The sequence below is a fragment of the Polypterus senegalus genome, chromosome 1 (assembly GCF_016835505.1).
Source record: "Polypterus senegalus isolate Bchr_013 chromosome 1, ASM1683550v1, whole genome shotgun sequence".
Taxonomy (NCBI): Eukaryota; Metazoa; Chordata; class Cladistia; order Polypteriformes; family Polypteridae; genus Polypterus; species Polypterus senegalus.
Window position 1 is genome coordinate 28,175,720 of NC_053154.1, and position 25,086 is coordinate 28,200,805.

Consider the following 25,086-nt stretch of genomic DNA (forward strand, 5'->3'; position numbering starts at 1 on the left):
AAGGTAAACCAGGTTGCACTGATACTTATTCTGGATATGGTGCATTTTCCATTTCTAAAGCATAAAACAATGGCAAAACTTGGATTATTAACAATCCATATGAAATACATTGATATGTCATTATTGTATGGTTGGAGTTAATGTACAAAACCTTAATAAACTGTTGTAACATTTAATGTTTCAGAGCACTCAAAGATGCAACAATAAACTTAGAGACACAGCTGTCAAACCCTATGCTATATCATACCGCATCTCTAATCCGTTTAATCCAATTCAGGGTTGTGGGGGGCTGGAGCCTACTGTAGAAGTATAAGGTAAAAGGCAGCCTTGGACAGTGTGACAGTCCTTCACAGCGTCTAGACGCATACCTAAAAATGAAAACCAACAAATACATTAGGATAACGAGGATAACAAAGTCCACGTGGATTATAGCCCAGCTCAAGATCTGAACCTAGAACCATCTATCTGCAATTCAGCAGTATTAGCCACTACAATACCATGAGATCACTTAGTAAACCTCCATAAACTGTTTCTTAAATTAGGCTCTGCAGAGAAACAGAATACTACTAATCTTGAGGATTTTGATTCATATTTGCTTCTACTGCAGATTGATCTCTTATTTTTCATGCGAAAGATAAGAAGCTGGTCAATTTGCTCATTGTAATCTGATGCCAGCTCTTGTAAACTTCCATCCTGTACTCAAGCAATTCATCTCACTTTCCTCCCACATAATATCTTTGGTTTCTGGTTAATTAATATAAATTGCTTAAAAAAAAGATAATTTGTGGAAGAATCATGGAGTTAAATCCCATATTATATCACCAAGCTATTTTAGTATGAAATTGAGGACTTGATTTGATTAAGGAAACATGTACATGTTTATATATTTGTAAGCTATTGCAGGATAAAGGAATGTATGTATATACAGTACTTTTGTTTTATTTTTACATATAGCAGGGCAGAGTATCATGGTAGCACAGTAGTTAATGCTGCAGTGTCACAGCTATAAGACACTGAGTTCAACACCAGTCACTGCGTTGAGTCTGCCCATTCCCTCTCTGGCTTCACAGATTTTTCCCTCCATATTTGTTGCGGTTTCTTCTGCCTCCTAAAAATGACGGCTTTTAATTGGCTCTATGTAAGCATGTGAGTAGGCTTTCCTGTGTACCCATGATTGGTTCCTGGATTGCCCCTGATGTTGCCAGGATAAGATAAGTCTGTAGCCTAGAATTGCAATAATGGAATACTCCACTTTATATTATTTACATCTTATAGTTTGTAGAGATGGCGAAAATAGTAATCTCATGTTTTAATGCAAAAAAAGAAGATGAAATAGGAGTTTATGGTGACCAACCCTGGACAACAGTGAACAGTATCATTAAGTCCTTATAAAATCTCATGTTACTCATGTCACATAATCCACATGTCAAGTTATCCAGTAATATGCTCACAATGTCCCAAACACATACTAAAATATTGATAAATAAACCACCTCTAGAAAACGCTACCATGAACGAAATTGGAAAGCGCTCAGATGCATGTGGATTATGTGACATGAGTAATGTGAGATTTACTCACAGCATTTTTGATATTGTGTGCTGTTGTCCACCACTGGTCATCATAGACATGTATTATATTAGAAACATTTTTATCTCTGTTCTGCACAGAAACACAGGGTTATCAATTTTTCTCAGCTATCCCTACAAACTACACAGGTGAAGCAGCATATAAAAATATTTTCATTTTTGGGTAGCGTGTACCGTTAAATGGGTTCAAGAAATGGGTAGTTCATCTAGCACAGGCTGAAGTGGGCTGGCACCCTGCCCGGGGTTTGTTTCCTGCCTTGCGCCCTGTGTTGGCTGGGATTGGCTCCAGCAGATCCCTGTGACCCTGTAGTTAAGATATAGCGGGTTGGATAATGGATGGATGGATCTAGCACAGGGGTTCTCAAAGTCAGTCCTGGGGGACCATTTTGGCATCAGGTTTTTGCTTCAACCAGATTCATAATCGGTGACAATTGATAACACTCATCTCAATTAATTAACTGGTATTTTTCTCTTCTCTTATTCTACATTAAAAAGCACAGAGGCATGATTTTTACATTTATAAGACATTTAGAAATATTTCTGCATTTGCTATATTTAAATGCTTAACTCACTTTTGTTGATTTCATTATATTTTGTCCTTCTTTGTGCAGTTTGCTCCCTTCATTGTGTCTTAATAATGGCAATTAAAAATGAGCAGAGAGGACACCCAGGCAAACGACACAGATTCAGGAAAGACTGCAACTACTTTAGCATTAGGCCCACTAATTAGAAAACAATGGATTAATTAAACAATTAGAATACCCAGAAAAAACAGAATGGACATCAAGATGACAATATTAATTAAAAAAAAACAGTAAATACATTATTCCCATATAACTGCCCAGTACATTTTAATATATATATTTTTTTTACCAAACCTTGTTTTCTAATTTCTATATTGTTCCCAAAACACAGAATCTTGGGAATAACAGTTTACTTAATTAGCTCAGGATTCCAATTAAAAACAGAAGCTGGTTGGAACAAAAACCCACAGCTACAGGGAGTCCTCAGGACCATTGTTGAGAACCCCTGATCTAGCACATATCACCATTAATATCATTAAAATATCTCTAAAGATGTGTGATAGAAGAAGATTCATGCGTGAGAAAATGCTCTTCTAAATAAGGTGTTGCTATTAATATGTATCAAGGAGTGGCACAGTAGTTAATCAGTCCTGCTGCACCTAGAATCCAGGGTTTGAATGTTGTGCTGGGTGTTGTTTTTGTGGCGTTTGCACATTCTCTTCAGGTCAGTATGTGTTTTTCTGAGGATTTCCAGTTTGTCTTGTAAATGCCAAAATTAGGTTTTTTGACGTCTTTAAATTTGCCTGTTGTGTAAGTGTGTGTGAATAGACCCTATGATAAACTGGCCTGCCATCCAGTGTAAGTTTTGCTTTATACCAGATAGCATAGGGATTGACCTCAGCTCACCGTGCAGACATGCATTAAGCAGTTTGAGAATGTTATAATATAAATTTTAATCGTCTGTAATGCTGACCTATTTAAGAGTCTAAATTGGACTGCATTATATATTAGCATGTGTTTACAAATAAAAAAAGGTTAGTAACAGTGAAAATAAATACAAAATAATTCACCTCACACAACAATAAGTAGGTTTAACTAGCAAGGGTTGTTTGTTTACCTTTTCTATGCCAAGGATGCTCAGTTGGCCACTTGTAGTCTCCACCCAGCTTGACACTTTTTACTGTCCTTAGGAGTTTGTGCCTTTAATGTCCCACTCCCTGCACACATCCAGTCTGAAGGTGGACAGAGTCAACTATATGCAAGCGGCATCTGCACGTCTCTCACCAAGTCTTCACACTTCTTTTGCACAAGACTTGCGAGAAAAATACTGACAATGTGAGAATCTTACCCCAGTGTTGTGAAACCAAAAACAATTTTAAGATTACCTTAAGTTAGCAAGCTTTGTTATCATAGAGGGAAGTATTTTTACAGCAGAAATAAGAGACTATCAAACACATACAAGAATGAAGCCAAAAAACAAAAGTTGAAATCCATTTTTATAATTAGAACACTTACCTAGGATTTCTGAAAATTAGAATATTAAAGCCCAACACCACAGTACAGTCTTGCACCTACTTATGTTTCCATTTAGTTTCGGCCATTTGGCTGTATGTCAGATTGGCTGCACGTCGGTCACAAACTATACAGGTCGTTGCAACTGAGGCACCATGAGTCAGGTGAGAGCTACTGGTATGCATATGCAACTGCTGGTATGGAGGATTACAAACTCATACTCGAGTCTTGAGCACTTTTGAACCATCACTGAAATGTTATTATGTCACTCACTTGCCTTCCCGTGCAGCAGTCTGGAAGTGCAGTGCAGCTGTACTACCAGAACTCCACAGGAGACCTGCTCATTGTTCATCTGTTGGTGCTTGTCAGTGATCAAACTATACTTCATGGAAGTCCCCTGTCCTCCCCCATCTGCTGTGCTTGCTGTTCATGTGTTGATGTTTCTCAGTGTTTGCTTCATCATAAAAAAAAATAAAAATTACAGGGAACATTGGCTGTAAGTACGAATGTCCCCAACTTGGTCTGACATAAATTGGCGCATGACTATTTAATAATCCAGTGTCCCTACCACCACTATAATTTTAACCTTTATAGCACTGTGAATTAAAAAGCTCTGAATTTTATGGCTCTTGAGTCTTTGGAATCTAAATCTGCTGCTTTATGGTGGAGACTGAAACTTGATGACTCCTGTCTAACTAAACAGTGGGCTTTCCTTCTTAAGCCACGTTTAAACATAGTGTTATGGGATGATGGTCTGCAAAGGGTGTGCGTGATGTAAATTTTGCCAGCAGTTACGACACATGGACCCTAGAGTCAGCAACTTTGAAAATGTTGTGACTGTGTAGTCCTGTGCATGCCTATGTGCACCAACTGTGCATGCGCTAGACAAGAAAAAAATGGCTAATCTTAGGAACACTTGTGTGAAGTGTGAAGTGATTTGTCAGTACCTGCACCTATACAATCCAAATAGTCAAATGTGCAGAAATTCATGATGAAAAATCAGCCAGACACTGGGCAAAGATGACAGTTTGTAGAGACAGGAATAGAAATATTCGTGATGAATAAAGGCAAAGAAAAACTCTGAGGGATTTTGCAACTGTGTAGTGTCGTGCAGTGAGTGCTTGTACAATAAACAGACCAGGGTGCACATCTACGCAAAATTGCATTTACAGCAGTTTGAACCTGAGTATAAACAGGCTTTAACCTCCTTATGATACAGGTCAGCTGAAATGTTAAAAAAAAGGAATGACTTAGGTAATTGGGTAAAATAAATGCACAAAAGTTACAACAAATACTCAAAAATGTATAATAAGGTTCTACACTGATGCCAATAATATAATGCAATGAAAACAACCAGGAAACAAAAAAAATCAGACATAAAAATTCGGAATTAGTATAAGATACCCTAATTTAGAGTGTTCATATGAAATGTAATGCTTTACTTTATAAGGTACATACTAAACAAGAATTGTATCAAATATTTGAAATATTAAGATTTTCATTTCAGTTTAAACATTTAAAGTCTAAATATTCTCAATTGTAATAGAAAAAAAATCAAAAATCATATTCATAATCACTGACTTTGCGAAGGTCTAAAACAATATTTGTCATTTTAAACTTTCTGGGAATGATTCTTAGATGGCTAGAACCACTGGTTAAGAATTAAATGTCAAAAGTATTATATTGTATTATAATCGGCAACTTACAATTGGCATAAAATGAAACTCTACAGGCCTATATTACCAATCTCATAGTTTTTTCGAAATTTTGTAAAAAGGTGTAACTTTGACCCCTCATATCCCATTAGGGGGTGAATCTCTGCAGTCAGTTTATCTGACATGCACAACTTGAAATCCTTCTGGTCATTTTTGCCAATGACATCTATTTGGTTTCTCTTTATCACAAGTCAGTAATTTCCAGTATATAAAATGTTCCAAAAATGGCTTAAAAGCATGAGTTTCTTGGTCTAGAGGGCAAAATATAAGCGTAAAATTTCCCAAAAAACTTGACATCTTGCACATCTAGACATCAAGACAAGTTGAAAGGTATATCATATGTTGGGGTTTTCTTGTAATGGTGAGTCAGGAGGCACCAGACAAGAAAAACTGAAGGACTTTTTAAGCATTCGTAAATAATTCTTGTGAACATAATACAGGCAAGAGTCAGAAAGGAGGAAGAAAGAACAAAACAAACACAATTATCAAAACATATAATGGATATGGAAAAAATCTTTGCTGTTTTGAATAAAGAATCCAATCTCTGATACTATTTGCAGAGTGCTGCCATCTTAAATAGACAGGGAATGATGGCTCAGTATACCACGTGGCCAGCAACATTAACCATAAACCCATGACCAAGTAGAGATAGTCACAAAAACAGAATCATCTAAACTTGTGCCCAAAGCCTCTTTCCTTGTGGCTAGATTGTATACTTTTTTAGTTCTTTATTTAATACAAAGCACAAGTAATATACATTATTGGGGGACTGTATCTCATCTTTCATTCAATTTTCTGAACTCACTTCATTTGCATTACTTATAACTATAGTATGCTGATTTGGTTCAGTATTTGGTTTCTGTAATTTACACATGCTAAGACCAAGTTGACTGCCAAGATCATGACACATTGCCATACTTTATAAATAATTTTACTGTTGGAGCTCAGGCAGGATACGTCACACAGCACCGGTGGGAAGTGAACTGTCCACCTTGATGCTTAAAGTCCAAATACTTTAGCCACTTATCATAAAGCAAAGTTAGAGAATACGCTTCTGAAGGTCATTGACCTTGCTGGGTAATCATCAAGAGAGGCCTGAGTGACAGGGTGCAGATTTAGTGGATGAAGGTGGGATATATTAGAATATTAATACTGTTTAGTGTGCAAAAGGTTATTAGTCATAACAGCAGATGAAAGAAGAGAGATCCATGTGTCATTCTAACACACTATGTGTCCATTTGGGTGCCAAAGTTTGGATGACATTGGGAGCAACAGCTAAATGGGGAGCTCTTTTCTCCCAGCCGTATTTTGACATGATTCTGTGTGAACTGGTAGTAGTATTCATAGATGTTAATGAAATATATTTGGGTGTGGCTACTGGAAGTAATGGCTGATGGCCAGAATGACTAGCACTAATATATAAAGAGTTTTCTCTTGGACTATTGTGTAGTTAACTGAGGGTGTGACAACAGATCTCCAGGCCTACAGAATAAGAGAGAGTAAAGACTGAGGGAGTCAGGTCATGGAAATATTATTGATTTATTTATAGGTTTAAATGTTCTGTCATTGTGGGGTGTTTATCACACTAACTTCCCTCTATAACATAACTCTTTTAGGGTGGTTGTACTTTGTGCTGGTAAGATTTCTGCCCCTAAACTGACCTTTATATTACTTGTTAAATAAAGACCCTTATTAGAATGGCTGTCTCGGTCCTATGGTGACCATGTTGCAGTGGTTACCTTTTTTAAAACCACAGTTTTCATGCTGAAAAGGCACACTTATCCAGGTCAGGAATGATGATTGTGCTCAATGCTGTTCACAGGTCCTTTGCACAACCAATTGTACAGGCCAAGTTAGGGTCTTTAGTTAACCTAAACTGCAACATCTTGGTAAGTGGCAGGAAAAGCAAAGGTCCTGAAGGAAAATCCAATATACTGTATATATACCAGTAACGGTGCACTGCGAACACATTTGACTTCAGCATTCCTAGTTTTTATCCTCTTTCTCTGTATGTATAGCATTCATTTGCTCAGAGATTGTTGCGCTTGCTGCTTCCTGAGTAGCTCTTCTTTTCTCCACTCTAGTGGCCCACTTCTTCTCTTCTTTTACAACTGATTAAGTCAGTGTTTGTGACTTAGTTATTTAGTACGTTTTCTTTAATTTTTCACTTAAGCTGGCACTTAAGTCTTCAGTCTGCCTCAAGAATGATTTAAGATATAAAGAGGTAGGGGAAGTGACGGCGAAGGTGGTAGGGAATGAGAACGGCGCCCGTATGCTTGTGCCACATGGCCGCCCTGCTGGCCACTGCCAAGAGTTGATTCTACAATAAAATAAAATAAAAAGTGGAATAACCTTGGAGGTCAATCATCACCCCGAAAGCAGATAGTAGGCTTAACATAATATATGTGTACCAAATTTCAGGTCAATAGGTCAAATGGTTTGTGAGCTAGAGGTGATTTAAAATCCTGGACAGACAAACGGACAGCCACGGTAGCATATTATATAAGAAGATATTATATAGATAGATATAGATATATGGATAGGAGAAACTCTCATAAGTATAATCACTACTGCAACACTCCACTAATCTGGCCTTTATGGCAAAGTGGCCAGATGATATATGCAAACCCACCTGAAGTTTGCAAAAGGCAACCTAAAGGACTCTCAGACTATGAGAAACAAAATTCTCTGATCTGATACTATATGATTGCGAGACATGAATGCTATCCAGTGACCTGAGACGAAAAATGGACTCCTTTGGTTCTGTGTCTCTCCGGAAAATCCTTGGGTATTGTTGGCTTGACTTTGTGTCAAATATGCGGTTGCTCATGGAGTTCCGAATGAGGCACATTACCTGCATTGTGAAGGAGCGTCACTTACGGAATTATGGCCATGTGGCGCATTTCCTCAAGGGTGATCTAGCTCGTAAGATCCTCATTGTTGGGGAACCAAGTGGCTTGATCGGGCCAAGGGGTTGCCCATGTAACACCTGGCTGCGGCAGAGAGAGGGTCATTTCTGGAGGGTGGGACTGGACTGTGTGTCTGCCTGGGGGGGGTTACTAACCGGGATCCCAAGTTGTTTTGTCGTGCAGTGGGTGTGGCAATGCATTGTACTAGTGCATGCTCCCCAACTTGACTTGATTTAATAAACGCAAGTGTAGGAGGAGAATGGGTGTCCTGGTCAGAACAGAGAATTATTAATTACCTTGATGGAAGGCCAATGCAACTACACAGCCGGATTGGCCAGTGGAACAAAAAAAGTAACTTTGTGTCCAGCTGGTATCAAATAATGTAAGGACCAGCGATAACTGGGAATTGGGAACAATTCCATCCCCCATATGCTAGGTGGCAGTGGTCCTCTGGCTTGGCAAGTGGTTCTCACTTTTATTCATCTAACTGAGCCAGTATTCATTTGGTTGAGGAGAACTCAAACCACTTTCTTCTATTGAGTATTGGTTCGCTTTATTGTTGTAGTAGTTTTTTTATTGTTGCTCTGACCACAATCAACTAAAAACAAACAAAAAAAAAAGTTGTCCTTCCTGCACAGTCACGGGAGTTGAGCAGCTGATCACTTCACCGCATATTGTATTGTATGTAAAAATTGTATGTGACAAAATTTGATTTGATTTTTATAAAGTTTGTCTGCTATAGTGTATTTGGGAACATTACTCTATCTGATCTTAATAAATAAGGGGAACTGTACAGTAAGACCCCGCTTAACGCTGCTCCATTTAACTCTGTTTCGGTATTATGCATTTTTTTTTCGAATTCTAATTTTACATTGATTCACATAAAAGTGCAGTTTTCGGCGAAAATGTCTGTTTTTCGCTGCAAACACACGATTTGATTAGCATGCAGTCTCACGCTGCGTTTGAAGTCATTGCAGTACAGTAGATTATGTATGCCTGCCGCGTCACTGTTCATTTATGATTGGTCATCAACGTTATTGTGTAAGGATATAAACATAGCATTTTATTTTACTGTAATAAATAACAGTTATCCCTTTTTAGTTTTAAAATGAGTGCAAAGAAAAAGAAACTAAAGTGACAAGAAAAAGCATTTAGCTAGAAACTAAAATGCAGGTGCTCAGACAATTAGATGCAGGTGAACGCCAAATTGATATCAGCACTGCATTATATTTGTCAACTTCAACAATACGTACAATTTTAAAAAATAAAGAGAAAATCGTATCATCAGCAACTACAACCACAACTTCTGCAACAAAAATTACCCATTTCAGAAGCAATGTGATTGAGGAAATGGAAAAACGACTTTTCATCTGGATTGACAATGAAGTTGAATGCAATATGCCATTAAGTCAAACAATGATATTGGAAAAAGCCAAATCAAATTTTCACCTCATTCAGAATGAAAGGCGACACCAGTGAAAATTTCATAGCTAGTTGAGGATGGTTCCATCAATTTAAAAACAGAAACAATCTTCATAACATACATATTACTGGAGAAGCGGCAAGTGGGGATACAGAAGCAGCTGCTGCATTTCCTGCGACATTAAGAGCCATCACAAACAGAAATTATGCATTTACTCGAATATTTTTTGATTTTAATGAATGATTTATGAATAAAAAGCGATATTAGCAATAAAAAATGTCTATAATGTAATAAAAAAGTATTTAATTATACATGTTACAAAATAAAACCGAAGCAAAGAAACTTTTTTATTCCCTGTCCTGTTTCACCTGTCCCCATTATTTACGTGTGAAGATGACCTCATTTAACGCTGTTTCCTTTAGCGCTGCTATTTCTTGGAATGTATCCCCCGCGTTAAGTGGGGTCTTACTGTACTTCCGTACTGGCTGCATTTTTGCCATTGAGTTGTCTCAAACAGAATGTTTTTACACATTTTCATAGAAATAATTCCAAAAAGGACACATTTTTTGCATAAGGTGAATATCGACTGAACTTTGTCTGAGCTTATAAACAACCAGTGAAATTGGGATGTCAGTGCTTAAGTACTACTGCACTGGGTGGGCTGGAACACGTTTAAGAAAGAGTCTGTCACGGCCACATTAATCACTCATGTTATCTGTGAAATTATGGGAGGTGGATGTAGGGGAGTGATGGTGTAGTCTTGTGAACGCCAGAGGTGGATATTTTTTGCTTAACTAACAAATTCAGTCGTTTAAATTTCACATGAAAGTGTGAGTTTTGATGGACCCCTGCCGCTGTCCTAATGCTACTGCTGTGTCACTGGGCCTCATCACACCCACAGTGCACAGTCATGCACATAACACTCAGGTACTTCTGCATCTTGATCTCAAACTAAAAGATGATTAACCATGAACCGCAAAACCATGAAGTGGCTTGAGCATGGAAGAGGTGCTTTATAAACACAATATTATTATTATTATTATTATTATTATTATTATTATTATTATTATTATTATATTTCTTTCTTTTTCTTTCTTTGGATCTCACAGCTTTTCAGCTGGTATGAAAACTATGCCTGTTCAAGTGACCTCTTGAAAGAGGGCATAGATGAAAGTCTTGGGTAGGAATGAATTCCAGAATTTAGGTCTGGTTAAGGTTAGGGTGATTAATCAGGGTCATTTCAAAGGAAAATGTCTAGTATTAATTACTGCTAATGATGATGGTAGATTCCATGCATATCACTGACTGTTTTTGTAGAACAAAGATGTTGATGTTGTGCAAGATCTTTTCAGTATGTCGATTGATTGATTTAGACATAATCCCAGTAGCCCCTGTAATGATAGGTACTACTTCTGCATGTTTTTTCCAAAGCCTTTTTATCTTGTTTCAGAGCTGATGGTAGTGCTTTAATTTATAGTCTTCTTTTGGACCGAATTTATAGTCTGACGGCACCGAGATATCTGTTAAAAAAGTTTTACTGGTGGATAGATTCATATAAATGATGTCTGGTTGGTTTGCATTGAACTTGACATCTGTTTGAACATGGAGCTCGCAGACAATATTAGAATGTAGTATTTTCCATGATTTTATGCTCCTCCAAACTCCATCTCCTTGAAAATTGTTATCCTTAACTAGAGTCCAGTGGAAATATTTTGCCAAATTGTTGTGACGCCATAGATAAGACGTATTGGCCAGTGTTTCACAAGCACTGACAATGTAATGAATGGTTTCATTATATCTTTTTACATAGGTTACATTAAATATCCTCTTCTAGTTGTTTGAGGATTTGTCTTAATGTATTATTTAGTTTTCTCTGCCTGATCTTGGAGAGCAAAAATACTGGCTTCAAGTGACAGTGTGGTGGCTTGCCGTTTCATCCTGTTGAATGGCCCCTGAATATCAATACGTGCCTTCTCAACATAGTTTCAAATTGTCTGTGCATTGATTTCCTCTTCCAGCTATGGTCACGTTGTTGGTTTTGTGATTTCTTCATACATATATTCTAGCTGTCTCTTCAGTTAATTGTTTAATTGTTAATTGTTGTCAGATTAAGTCTAGAGAAGAATGTTTGACAGTTTTTTTAGATTTACATAGACAACTTCATCCTCTTTTTTCTTGTTCTTGTTCTTCTTTTTCTTCTTCTTGTTATTATTGTTATTCTTCTTCTTCTTCTTCTTCTTCTTATTATTATTATTATTATTATTAGTAGTAGTAATAATAATCATAAGCAGTTAAGCACACTCACTAATATCATTCAGTCCAGAAATGCAATGGCAGAACACATGCTACCACTCTACCGGTGTTAAAACGTCTGCACTAAACTTCATTTTGATTAAAACTATAAATGTTATAAATACTTATAACATTTGCTCAGTTCTTGCCACTTGATTGCAAACTATGTCATCCCCTCAATAGCTGTCACTAGATGGCCAAGGCACGTGAGTGCACAATGTCAGGTGCTTTTTTTTATTTTAATTTTAATGAGCTGCTTCATTTTTGGCTCATATAGGAAAAGGCACTGTCTTCCTATAAAAATGCTTTTTTTTACCAGCAGTTTATGAGCGTTACCATTGATTTAAATGGAGAAAGCGTTTGGCTGAAAACATCTGAAAACTGCTACAGGAGCTATTTTTTTTCAGGTGAATAGTGAATAGTATAGCAGATGTGTTCTGGTCTACTGCTGAAATTCTAGAAAAGCACTTAGGTGTGAATGGGTCCTTAAGCATAACCTTGACTTGTACTCCACACATCATGATAAATAACCTAATATCCTCTTAGCCTTCTTGATCGCGTCTGTGCAATGTCTGGATGTAGACAGTGATGAGTATGACTATGACTCCCAGTTCCTTCTCATAAGATGTATTTTTATGTTAAATAGCTCCCATTGTTTATTCAAATCTAACACTTTTACTTCCTGTTTTGAATACTTTACAAATAACAATTAGAACTCTCTAGACGAGAACATGCCATTCAGCCCAACAAAGCTCGCCAGTCCTGTCCACTTATTTCTTCCAAAAAAACATCAAGTCGAGGTTTGAAAGTACCTAACATTTTACTGTCTACCACAGTACTTGGTAGCTTATTCCAAGTGTCTACTGTTCTTTGTGTAAAGAAAAACTTGGTAATGTTTGTGCGAAATTTACATTTAACAAGCTTCCAACTGTGCTCCCGAGTTCTTTATAAACTCTTTTTAAAATAACAGTCTCGATCCACTGTACTAATTCCCTTCATTATTTTAAACACTTCACTCATGTCTTAATCTTCTTTTGCTTAAACTGTAAAGGCTCAACTCTTTTAATCTGTCTTCGTAACTCATCCCCTGTAGCCTTGGAATCAGCCTAGTCGCTCTTCTCTGGACCTTTTCTAGTGCTGCTATGTCCTTTATGTAGCCTGGAGACCAAAACTGCATACAGTACTCCAGATGCGGCCTGACCAGTGTGTTATAAAGTTTCATCCAAACCTCCTTGGACTTGTACTCCACACATCGTGCTATATATCCTAACATTCTGTTAGCCTTCTTAATGGCTTCTGAACACTGTCTGGAAGTCGATAGCTTAGAGTCCACTATGACTCCTAAATCCTTCTCATAAGGTGTACTCTCAATTTTCCAACTGCCCTTTGTGTATTCAAACCTAACATTTTTACTTCCTATGTGTAATACTTTACATTTACTGACATAAAATTTCATCTGCCACAAATTTGTCCAAGCCGGTATGTTGTCCAAGTCACTCTGTGATGATTCAATGGATTCCAAATTATCTGCTAATCCAACTATTTTGGAATCATCTGCACTCTTAACCAGCTTGTTACTTATATTCCTATCTAAATCATTTATATATATTAAAAATAGCAGCGGCCGTACCACTGACCCCTGTGAAACACCACTCTTAACATTGGCAAATTCTGAAGAGGTTCCTCGCACCATCACCCTCTGCTTCCTTTGTCTGAGCCAATTCTGCACCCATCTAAAAACATCACCCTGATCTCCCACTTCACTTGGTTTGATGCTCAGCCTCTCATATGGTGCCTTATCAAATGCTTTCTGAAAGTCAAGATAAATAATATCTATGCATTTTACATTTGCTTACATTAAATTGTATGTCTGTTTGCCACCCTGGTCACTCTGTTTCTGTGTCATCTGCCTAGTTTGGCATCATCTGACTCATTGGGAATGTCACGCTACACACCTACATGACACAACTGCCATTTCTGCGCATGCTCCATGACTATCCACAAGACTATCACTGGAAAGTTCTGAAAAAGGTGTATAGTGGTCACCTTGCCTCTTTGGCAAGACATTTTGTGAGTTTTGTCCCTTACCAGTGGCGCTTCTCTTAAGTCTTGTTTAGCTTGTTGTTTTTGGCTTTGATCTTTGCTCCTGTGGTTTGGGATTTTTTCAGAATTATCTCTTCTTCTAGTTCAATGTTTGGCACTTTTGGATCTGAATTTAATTATAGTTTCTGTTCATGATTAATTGGGAATTCTCTTTTGGCTCTTTGAGTCCCACATTTTAAGTTTAACTTTCATGTTCGGCTATATGTATGTTTATAATTTAGCTTTTTTGTTTATTTTTTTAATAAGTGTCAATCTAGGTTACTTATATAATAATTACTGTATTTTATTCTTTCTGTTGTTAAGTATGGCTGTTTTTTCCATTCATTTAACAACCAGTCATTTGTTAATTAGGAAGCTGTAGATGGTGGTTTGGTGTTTTCTTAGTCAAAGTGGGTGGCCGTTAAGGAAGTAATAACAACATGACTTTAGTTGCAAGGTTATAGGCGTTTAAATTATTTTCAAGAAAAAATGAGCTTTTATATCTTCTCATATTATCCAGAAAAGTCTATCTAACGCTTGTTTTCCTTTCGCTCTTCGCGCATTTAATTGTAAATTTTGTCTTGACACTGTACATTTGTAGCTCATTGAAATGTCAGAGTAAAAATAGCACATCTATGCAGGGCTTTGTGTAACTTGGAATCCTGTTTTTAATCAGGTTAATCGCAAACATGGATTTAATGGAAATTTCATTTTGTGAACTAATAAAAGCAACCTTTGCCTAGTCTGACCTCTAGAGGAGCTTGAAAGCATTGGAGTCGTTTTTCATAATCTAACTTTTTAATAATAACAACTTGAATATTACATTTGAAAAATCAATATACTCTTTACATTTAAATAGCAGAAAAATGAACTTTGGTGGACTTTTATTTGAGAAGCATGGCTCGGGTGGTAGCTGCCTTGTAATGTTAAAAATTAATTAATTAAATGTTAAAAGAGTAACAAAAATATTAAAGGCTTTGTTTTAGAAAAGCCTTATTAGTACAACATTTTCACACCTTCTTGACCTAATTCAGGATCAGTGGGACCTGATCTTATCCCAGAAGTGCTGGGGCAAGGTGAAGCAAGGAAGTAACTCTGGACAAATTCTGCTATAAACCTTTTCCATAACAAAAAAAATGACATGATAGAATTACGCTTTAAAAAGTGTGGTTCTTTTGTGTATTAATTTTTATTCTAATATTTTGTAATACATACTGTATATAAATTGGGGTAGTGTGGTGGTAGCACTACTGGCTTGCATAAAGAAGACAAGGGATTCAAGTCTTTGGTGCTCCCTGTGTGGAGCTTCCATATTATCCCCGTGTCTGTTTGTTTTTTTATCTGGGTGCTCCAATTCTCCCGCAGCCCAAGGACAAGCGTGTTACGTAGATTGGTGTTGCATGTCTGTGTGTGTTCATCCTGTGATGGACAGGCGCCTCATCCAGAAATTGTACCCATTTTCCCTGCTACCATGCCCTGGATAAGAATGTTTAGGAGATGAATGAATTTATAAATAAAAATCTAATAGAGGGTGGTGAAGTTTTTACTGCTACTGCCTCCCAGAGTCAATGCCATTGTTTGAAATCCTCGCCCCAGTATGGAGATTGCATGGTCTTTCAGTATCTATATGGGTTTTCTTCTGAGTACTCAGGTTGTCCTCCCCCAAAGTATGTGACATTCCAGATTTGTGTGATTGTCAGTGCACCCTATGATGGCCTGGCATCCTGTCAAGACCAATGCTACAAGAACTGGATTAAGTAGTATAATAAATATAGAAGTATAAGCTTTTATAATGTACTGTACTAGCCATCCCCCGTGGCTCCACCCACATAGTAGTGAAACAGGACAGTAAGGAGGGCCCTGTCAGACTCCCCACTCGATGTCACGCTTCCCCCTCCCCTCAGGCCACAGCGTCTCAGATTAGCGCAAATATATCGCTCCAGCAAACGAACTATGATTCTTAGCGCAGTCAAAAAAGTCGCAAAATCAACTGGAATGTTCAAGCAAATTCTAGAAAAAAAAAACCAATCTAAATCCGTTAAGTACTGTAGTTCTTTTCGTTCGCTAGCTAAGCGGATGTAAGATACGCCCCTAGGCCGGCACATGATTGAGGAGGGCCCCACCCCTACCCTTGGCTCACTGCGTTTCTCTCGGATTAACGCAAATAAATCTGTACCGCAAGCGAACTATGATACATACCGCAATGAGGGAAGCTGCAAAATCAACTGGAATGGTCAAGAAAATTATTAAAAAAAACCTGATCTAAATCTGTTAAGTAGTTCTCTCATGAAAAACGGACAAACAGACAGATGTTGAATGTTATATAGATAAATAGATAGATAGTTTATTAATCCCAAAGGGAAATTCACATACTCCAGCAGCAGCATACTGATAAAAAACAATATTAAATGAAATCCCCCCTGCTCGTTTTGCTCGCCAGCCACTTCGCATCTCTGCCACTCGCGTTGTGAAGAGGGAGGCTGAATACATCCCAAGGACTTCGAACATTTAAAAGCCTGTACAGCAGCTGTCCTACTGCTTGTGTTTTATTTCCGTCCCCGGGTGTGGTTAAATCTTTTGGCACAAAGTCCTATCTCGCGAGACATGATTTCTTGATATTTTTTAGTTTTTAATTTAAAAAAGGAATAAGAAAGAAAGAAATCTAACAACATCACATTAAAGTTCAATAAATTCTGAAAAAAATGATACCAAACTTGTATATGTAGGTTTAAAATAAGCCGATTTAAAGTGTGACATTAAAAATATCACTGTTGCACTTTTAGACTTAGTGGATTTTATATATATAGAGTAGATGTAATGTATATTTAATGCATATTTGTGTTGTATGACTTTTTTAAGTGATAAAAAATAGTACTTTTTATTGTATGTGTTACATTTTTAAAATAAATTTGCATTAATTTTACCCAAGAACAAAATCATACTTGTTTTTGAACCATGTTGAGAATGACAGAAAAACTTGAACAACTCATAAAATCAAACTTTTTGGTATAAATGGCGTAAATGTCAATCTAGAGTACTTTGGTGTCCACATTAATGACAAGTTGGACTGGTCTTGTGACAAAGAGGAACTATAAAAAAAGGGCAGGGCAGACTTTATTTTACTTAGAAGACAGCACACCTTTAATATGAGTAGTGACATGCTTCACATCTTCTGTAACTCTGTAATGGCTAGTGTGATTTTCTATGCTGTGGTGTGCTTGTAACACCACTTCAAGAGAGGCCAACTAAATCAACAAGCTAATTAAAATGGCAGACTCTGCTATAGGACACACTCTGGACCCCCCTGGAGGTCAAAGAAGAGGAGACAAAACAAAAGTGAATGCCATTATGAACAATGTTACCCAACCTCTCTCTGACACATAAATACCAAGGACTTTCAGCCAACGAATCGTTCAGCAGAAGTGTGTGAAGAAATTCTGCTGGGCGGTTCCTTTATACCAACAGTAAATGCCTGCATAACACCTCAGTGTGACTAAATGTTTTATCTGTAACCAAAGCAGAAGTTTTCTTTCTTTTTAATCATTCTGCTGTGTATTAGATAAGAGGGTTGTTGTTTGTCAGAATATAAAAATACATATTTATTTGTTTATTTGTTGAGCTTCTGTACAATACTTAATTTAATCCTTGGGAAAAATAAAGTTCTATTTGTCTATCTTTAATGTTAACTTGATAATGATATGGTGTGTGCTACATCCTGGACTTTGATATTTTTTTTCTGTTAAGCTCATTATTGCACATACATTTTTAAATCAACCAGCCATTCATTTTTAATTGCCTATTTCAAACTTAAGTCTCAGGTGGCTGGGCCTTCATTTAGCAATATCAAATGCAATATACAGTACAGTACTTGGACAGGACACCAGTCTATCACAGGACACCCTCATTTACAGCCACACTCACTCAAATCTAGAACAATTTAGTTGCCAAAATCTCAGTGCATCCTGGGTTGATCACATGGGCAAAGAGAAATAAGGCAAAATCAACACAGACCTTGAGCAGGCTAAAACTTAAACCCAGGTCTATGCAATTGAAACAACAACAAAAACAACGCTAATTTCAATAGCACATATTCATACAAAGGATGTAGCTCAGAGTGCTCTGCAACATGTGAAAGAGGTAGTTACATGCAAATAACAACAGATTAAATTTAGATAAGAATAATAATTGATAAATAATATACATAAGATAAATAATGTACATATGCATAAGAAATTAAGTCCTTAAAATATGGTGTTGTATTCACATATCTGTGATCTGTTTCTCGCAACTGAGAGGGCGGGCGAATGTTTGCTAACTGGCTAACCAACCACACGTGTTACCTGGTAGGGAACCGTCCAAACAATCAGATTGCGATTCAGACCTATGAATGTCATACTCTGATCTTAACCCCGTCAAGTAAGCTAACCAGCCGTCATGGCGAAATATCAGAGGCTTTACCTCAGGCACTGATGTCCGAGGTTCAATCCCTGTAAGAGAAAGCAAAGGTGTGTACACCTGTTGAGCCCCAATTACGGTGAAACATGTGTTGTGTGCTCTTTGTATTATTTGTGAGGTACTGTAAATTCACACACACACATATATACTGTGTACACGACGGTCTGGGAGCTGCCACGTAACTCAGGGAGGCCGCTTCGTCTCTCTCTGCCGGCTGGTTACATGGCGTGGAGGCAGCTTGAGATGGCTCATTCTCGTCTATAACTAGGCTCAGGTTAACACCAGGAGTGGAATGTGTCTCACCCCTTTTAATTTTAAACCAGTCCTGCCCCAGTATCACCGGGTGTGGTGGATTCGGAAGGACGGCCACGTTTAGTTTTCATACCGATCCTCTGTAACTGATGAGACAAGCGACGGAGCTGTACCAATGGATTTCTCCGTGGACACAGGCTATACTGGTCTTAATCCTTAACCATTGTCGTGGCAGCACAAACCGGAGGGCAACAATGGTAATGTTGCTACCAGAATCGAATAAGGCTGTGGACTTGTACCCGTTTATGATCACCATGCCTGTATGTGGGACCGCAAACGGGTTAGCCAGAGCACACCAACCCCTCCTCCCCCTCCACCTGTATTCCTCCTTGCTTCCAAGCGGTTTGCACGCCCGCGATTCTGGGGACATCGCCACAAGTTCTGGGTTGTACGGGGAGAGGGCTAGGTCTTGGGATGTACTCCGGCTGAGTTCGACAAAGGGACGGTTCTGCTCCCTATCAGATTGTGAGGCCGTCCTTTGTGTCTCCAGAAGCTCTATGAGCTCTGCCAGGTTCGTAAACTGCTTACCCCAGACCGGCTGGGTGAAGCCACGGGGAAGCGCTTTCAGGAGCAGACAGCAGACTACCTGCTCTATTACTTGGTAGGGCTTGTTTTCATGCGGCCTTAACCATTGCCCTACCATTGCCCAGAAGGACCAGGCTTGTTTGAGGATCAGCCGCTCTGGGTCCAACCTCCAGTTTCTTACCTTGCTCACCTGCCAGTCTGGGGCACCCCTACATGGCAATCGGGGTTCTGGCCTCACAGGGAGGCGGGCACTCTCCTCCGAGAGAGCATAATAAGCCCTTTTTGCCTCCCCCCTCCATGGTAGCCCAACTCTGTGAGCCCCACCCGCACAATTCCTGGCCTCTCTAGGTGGCCTAGTTATGCGTGCCGGGAGCGGAGCCCGTACCAGGTCTTGCTGAACCACGGGACACCCTCCCTGCCTGAAAACTCGGCCCTGGGTGCATTGCAGATCCTGTCCCTTTTTCTTCTGGTACTTCTCCATCCTGCCGGCTACGCCAATGTCACACACTCGACTCAGAGTCATAGAAAGGTTTGGGGCAGCCACCCGTATAATTGATTTCCTGGCTGCAAAGTCGTTCAAATAAATACAGCACTGATGTGCACAAAACCGAGTCCAAAACAGAACTGAGGGAATAGTGAAAAAGTGGAGGCTTTTAAAGGGGAAGACAGGCAGTGAGATCAAAGGGGTCTGGCTCATGAAGGTCTTCAGCCATTGGTTCGAGCCAGACGTGACATCACAGGGGCCAGAGCCGGCAAGTTCTCCTTCCATAGGCTCGGTCCTGGAAGTGACGTCAAGAGAGCCAGGTGGAATCTCCCATGAATGGTCTACGGAAAAGGGAGAAAAAGGAGTCAGTGCACTCTGCCACATCCCAGTATGACTCGGAACTGCCCTTACTCAAGCCCTTTAGCTGCCTCCCATGCGCACGTGTGTGACAATATTTTGCTTCTAAGTGACAGTTCGATGATAATGTTAGTTGGCCAGCATGGACAGAAAAACAAAAAATTCTGCAGGGTTTCCAGGCCAAAAGACCTCCCAGGCCCCACTGGACATAAATGTTGCAAACTTGTTCTTTATTGGTTCTTTTTATGCTTCATCAGTGGGTTTTGTCAGAAGTTGGGGCATCTGCTTTCATTCAGACATCACAGGCTGGCTGAATGGTATCACTAGACACCGCACCACCATACAGCCTCTGACATTGATCCGCTACATTTTTATTTTTTGTCATGTGTCTCTGTGTAAGAGTTATCACAAATCAAATAACAATATTATGAATGCAATCCCAGTCACACAATGCATTGAAGTATTGAATTTAGCACAATGTAAATAAGTCAGTGTTTCAACAGCGCCCAATGATATGGTGAGGTATTGCAGTTTAAGATATGGTCATGGCACTTTTCTTGATAGTAAAGAAACAGACTTGAAGAGCTCAAATTACATGAGGGGGGTTTTCAGTAAACAGGAAAAATAAGATCTTTTGTAGTATTTATTATTATCTAAAGTTTTAACAACTGTCTGTACTGTGCACTGAAGCTTAAATATTTTACATTATATTAATAAATTGTGTAATAAGTTATCAGTATCGTTATTTTTAACTGCATCATAAGTTGTACATGCTTTATTAATGGACAAAATATTTTGGCATTTCTCCCGCAGGAAGCAGAACTTGCTGCCAGAATTCTGCTGGATCAAGGGCAGGTGAGTCCTTTGCATCATGTTAGTTGTTTGTCAATTGTTTATTGCATCTATAGGAAAATATTGTTCTCGTCTTGCAAACTGGATTCAAATCTTCTTAGAGATATTCACAGTAGTTTTTCTTGCAGTCAAATGTTGGAATTTATACATGGAAGTCCACATTGAAAAGTATGAGTAAAAAAACAAGCAAACTCAATTATTGATGAACTGAAGAAGGGCTGTAAGATGGAGTGGTACAAAAATATCCCAGTATAATGGAGGGGTCTGAAACCCATAATGCAAATGATTAGTTCAAGCTACTACTGCCAAATGTTGTTATATAATCTAGTGACACATGAGGTGTGCTTTGTTATTTTGTTGAATAGACAATGAGAAAGTTATATTTGTAGAGGTGTATGTTATCTGAGGTTAGATTAGTCCCAATTTAGGACTTGTGACCTAGGTGCTTATTGGTTAATGTCCTGAAATGTAGGGTGACCATAATTTTGGCATTTAAAAAATTTAAAAAAAGATAAGAGTGTGGGTTGTAGTAATTGATGCTCAAATCATGCCTCCAAAATGTATACTTTTTCCTAATAAAAACATAAATTTCTTAATACACTTTTAAATATTTGCAGTGTTATTACAGTATTTATGGACCATAGTGAGTGTGACAAAACAGAAAAAAGTGTATAAAACCCTATTTTTAAATTTAAAGGGTTCAATATTTTGACTGCACTGTGATTGCTGCTGTCAGTTGCAATGCCACAAAAAGGTATATTTATTGTTATTGTGGTGCAGTCCCAGCAATAAGTATTTCTGTTGACTTGTCGTACGCACATGACATTTTTTGGGCTGTGTCAGACTGGGTCAAGGAGTGCCTTTTTTATCAGGGCTGATATACGATCCATTGACTCAAGACTATTGGGTAACTGTGTGACATGACAAAATGCCCTCCATGGCAGACATGACATCCTCTGCTTTCCTGGGTCTCACAAAAATGCTTGTGTTTTGTAGAGTGAACATAACCTTTAAACTCGCTAGCTTCTTCAGTTGCTACTGGCATGTATGTACAGCTGTATAGGCACTACATTTAACGTCCCACTCATTGAGTCCAGGTAGGAAACACGGAGACTTATGGTTTAACTCATCTGTAAATGTAGGCTTTTGTCTGAGCATCTTTTGTGCTTATGGTCTGGTATCCAGTTATAATGCAGCTCTGCCCTGTTCTTTCAGGCTTCTAACTGTTGCCCTTCTTAACTTAGAATTTTGATTTGTTTCATTTATTCAGTTTTTCCTAATTAATCACAAAGTTCCTATTTCATGTTTCTACCTCCTGGCTTGTGAATTAAATTATCTAACATTGATTGTTCCACCAGTATTTACTGTTTTTGCTCATCACAGTGACTGAAACTGTTAACACCACTGCTGAAAGGATAGTATTGGAAGCCCACTTCCCAGGGGCACGAGTTCTGTTTTGGGACCCTATGTTGGGAGTGAATATAGTGCCACCTGTGCACTATCCAGTGTCTGGTTGAAGATATTCAATGGCATTGTGTTTAAAGTTCAAATATATTGTCACATGTTTTACCCTCCACATTTCTGAATCTTTGGATTTACCCCACTATCTCCTTAGGTACAGTAATTTATTAATATTAATTTAATGTGTATCTGTTAGTTTGACCAACAGAGATTTATTTAACAAAAAATAATTTTATTCCTATTTATGTGTGTGAAATGTTGGAAAAAATATCTGATTGTGCTTCTTTGGAATTACCACCTTTGATCTCAGCCGCAATACGTGAACTACAACATTGCTTTCTTTGACTGATTACAATTTATCATGAGGGTCACTAGAAAATCAAAATGCGAAGTTCATCTTAGACAGGCTTTCCTACTATTGCAGTCGACATTTTAAAAAAGTCAAAATTCTACATATGTGTTTTAAAATTTGCTTCTTCTTGAACATGTTATTAGTTTATTGTGTACATTTTTATAAGACTATTGAGTTGTCTCCAGTCCCAGAATGATCATCAAAGTGTTATGATAAAGGGTTTTAAAAAAATATTTTAAATCAAATCTTTTTTTTCTTGTGCTGTAATATTTTTATTTGGGGTCTTGAAATTCCTTGATTATATAAATAATAATCCATCCATCTTCTAACCCGCTGAATCCGAATAGGGTCACGGGGGTCTGCCGGAGCCAATCTCAGCCAACACAGGGCACAAGGCAGGAACCAATCCTGGGCAGGGTGCCAACCCACCGCAGGACACACACATAAACACACCCACACACCAAGCACACACTTGGGCCAATTTAGAATCGCCAATCCACCTAACCTGCATGTCTTTGGATTGTGGGAGGAAACCGGAGTGCCCGGAGGAAACCCACGCAGACACGGGAGAACATGCAAACTCCACGCAGGGAGGACCCGGGAAGCGAACCCGGGTCCCCTAACTGCGAGGCAGCAGCGCCACCGTGCCGCCCATAAATAATAATATTTTCTGGATAAAACTTTTATTTTGCTATGTTAATTACATTTTTCTGTTTGATTAAGATTTTCTCTGATTCTGTTTTTTTTTCATCAGCACTGATATTTTGTGGAAGCATTGCTCTGTTGCAGCGACCCATTGCTAGGGTCTGTGCCCACATGGGGTGCGCATGGTGACGCTATCGGTGTGACTGTGTAAAAGTCAACATCTTGAAGGACTCCTTGTCTGAGATTGGATGCAAAAACTTTCCTGTGTATTAGTGTGAGATGTTTTTAAAGAAATAGAGGACTACGACTTTTAGTTTGTTGTTTTGAGGACTGATTATTAGGTATAGCGTTTACGATTTGGTGCACATTTATTGTGACTTTCTGGTTTTGACCTCTTTCTGACCGTTTTCATTTATTCTTAAAAACCTCTCTGCCCTCTCTAATTGGCAAAAGACAGTACGCTAAATAGAAAACAGTAATGCCTGTAATGCTTTAGGCCCCTGGGGGCCTACTTAAATGGCCAAAATCCCAATCTATGAGATGGGTGGCTGGTCCATTTGCCCACTAATGTGTGCACAAACATTCCCTCGTCACATATCCTGTGTCTATCTGCTTCTAGACTCTCTTCCTTCCTCCAAATGACCCATTGCTCTTACTCGGCTGCTGACTCCAAGCTCACAAGCCAAGTGATGCGTAGAGCCTTTTTAACCACAGTCTAATGCTATTTCCAGGGTTACTCCTGGAGCCAATATATGAACCATAAGTGTCCTCTGAAATTACAGTAGACCCCTGCAAAGTCACGGTTCAGGGTTCGCGGACTCAGTCGTTTGCGGGTTTTTCCTTAGAAACTAACTATTAATTGTTAGCGGAAAGCGCAAATATCTTTTTATGGCTTTTTTTCGTGCCAATACTGTGCAGTAGAGTGAACAGGAAGCAACCGCTGAGGGAAATGCAGTTTGGGATGGTGAAAGTAGCCAATCAGAGAGTGTTATTAATTTTTTCCTTGCTGCTAATTGACTGCTGCCCTGTGACTTGTCTCCAGGTGAGTGGGTTTACCACCACTGAGGGAAACGCGGTTTGGGATTGTGAAAGTAGCTAATCCGAGAGTGTTATTCATTTCTCCTTTCTGATGATTGACTGCTGCGCTGTGAGGCAACTCCAGCTGAGTGTCCTCGTGTTTTCCATTTTGTTATTGTATTCGTTTTGTTATTCTTAAACGCACAAGATGTCGCCGAATTGCCCTGCACTTTCTAAGGCTTCTGGCACTGAGCCTAAGCGCCAGGAGAAGTTTAAAACACTCCAGGAGAAGGATGAACTACTGGATTTGCTCCAGGAACTAAAAAGTTATGCTGCAGTAGCGCGCCACTATGGTATTAATGAAAGCACTACACGCTACATAAAGAAGAACGAAGCAGCGATCAGGAGTACCGTATCTCTAAGTTTCTGTGATGGTGCCCAAAGGCTATCGACCATGAGGAATAAAAATATCATCAGGATGTAATCTGCCTTGGCAATGTGGATCACCGACTGCCGGAAGAAGAACATCCCCTTGGACGGTAACATCATCTGTGAGAAACCAACAGTTCGCTACGGGAGACAA

The 25,086-nt window shown here is 38.7% G+C and overlaps 1 protein-coding gene across 1 annotated transcript in view; it reads left to right on the forward strand.

Annotated features, from left to right (window-relative positions):
- ndrg2 (NDRG family member 2) overlaps nt 1-25,086 on the forward strand; it is a 292,176-nt gene that overhangs the window by 162,848 nt on the left and 104,242 nt on the right. The window contains exon 3 of the mRNA XM_039745196.1: nt 20,990-21,031. Within this exon, the coding sequence (XP_039601130.1) occupies nt 20,990-21,031 (42 nt within the window). The remainder of the gene's footprint in view (nt 1-20,989; nt 21,032-25,086) is intronic.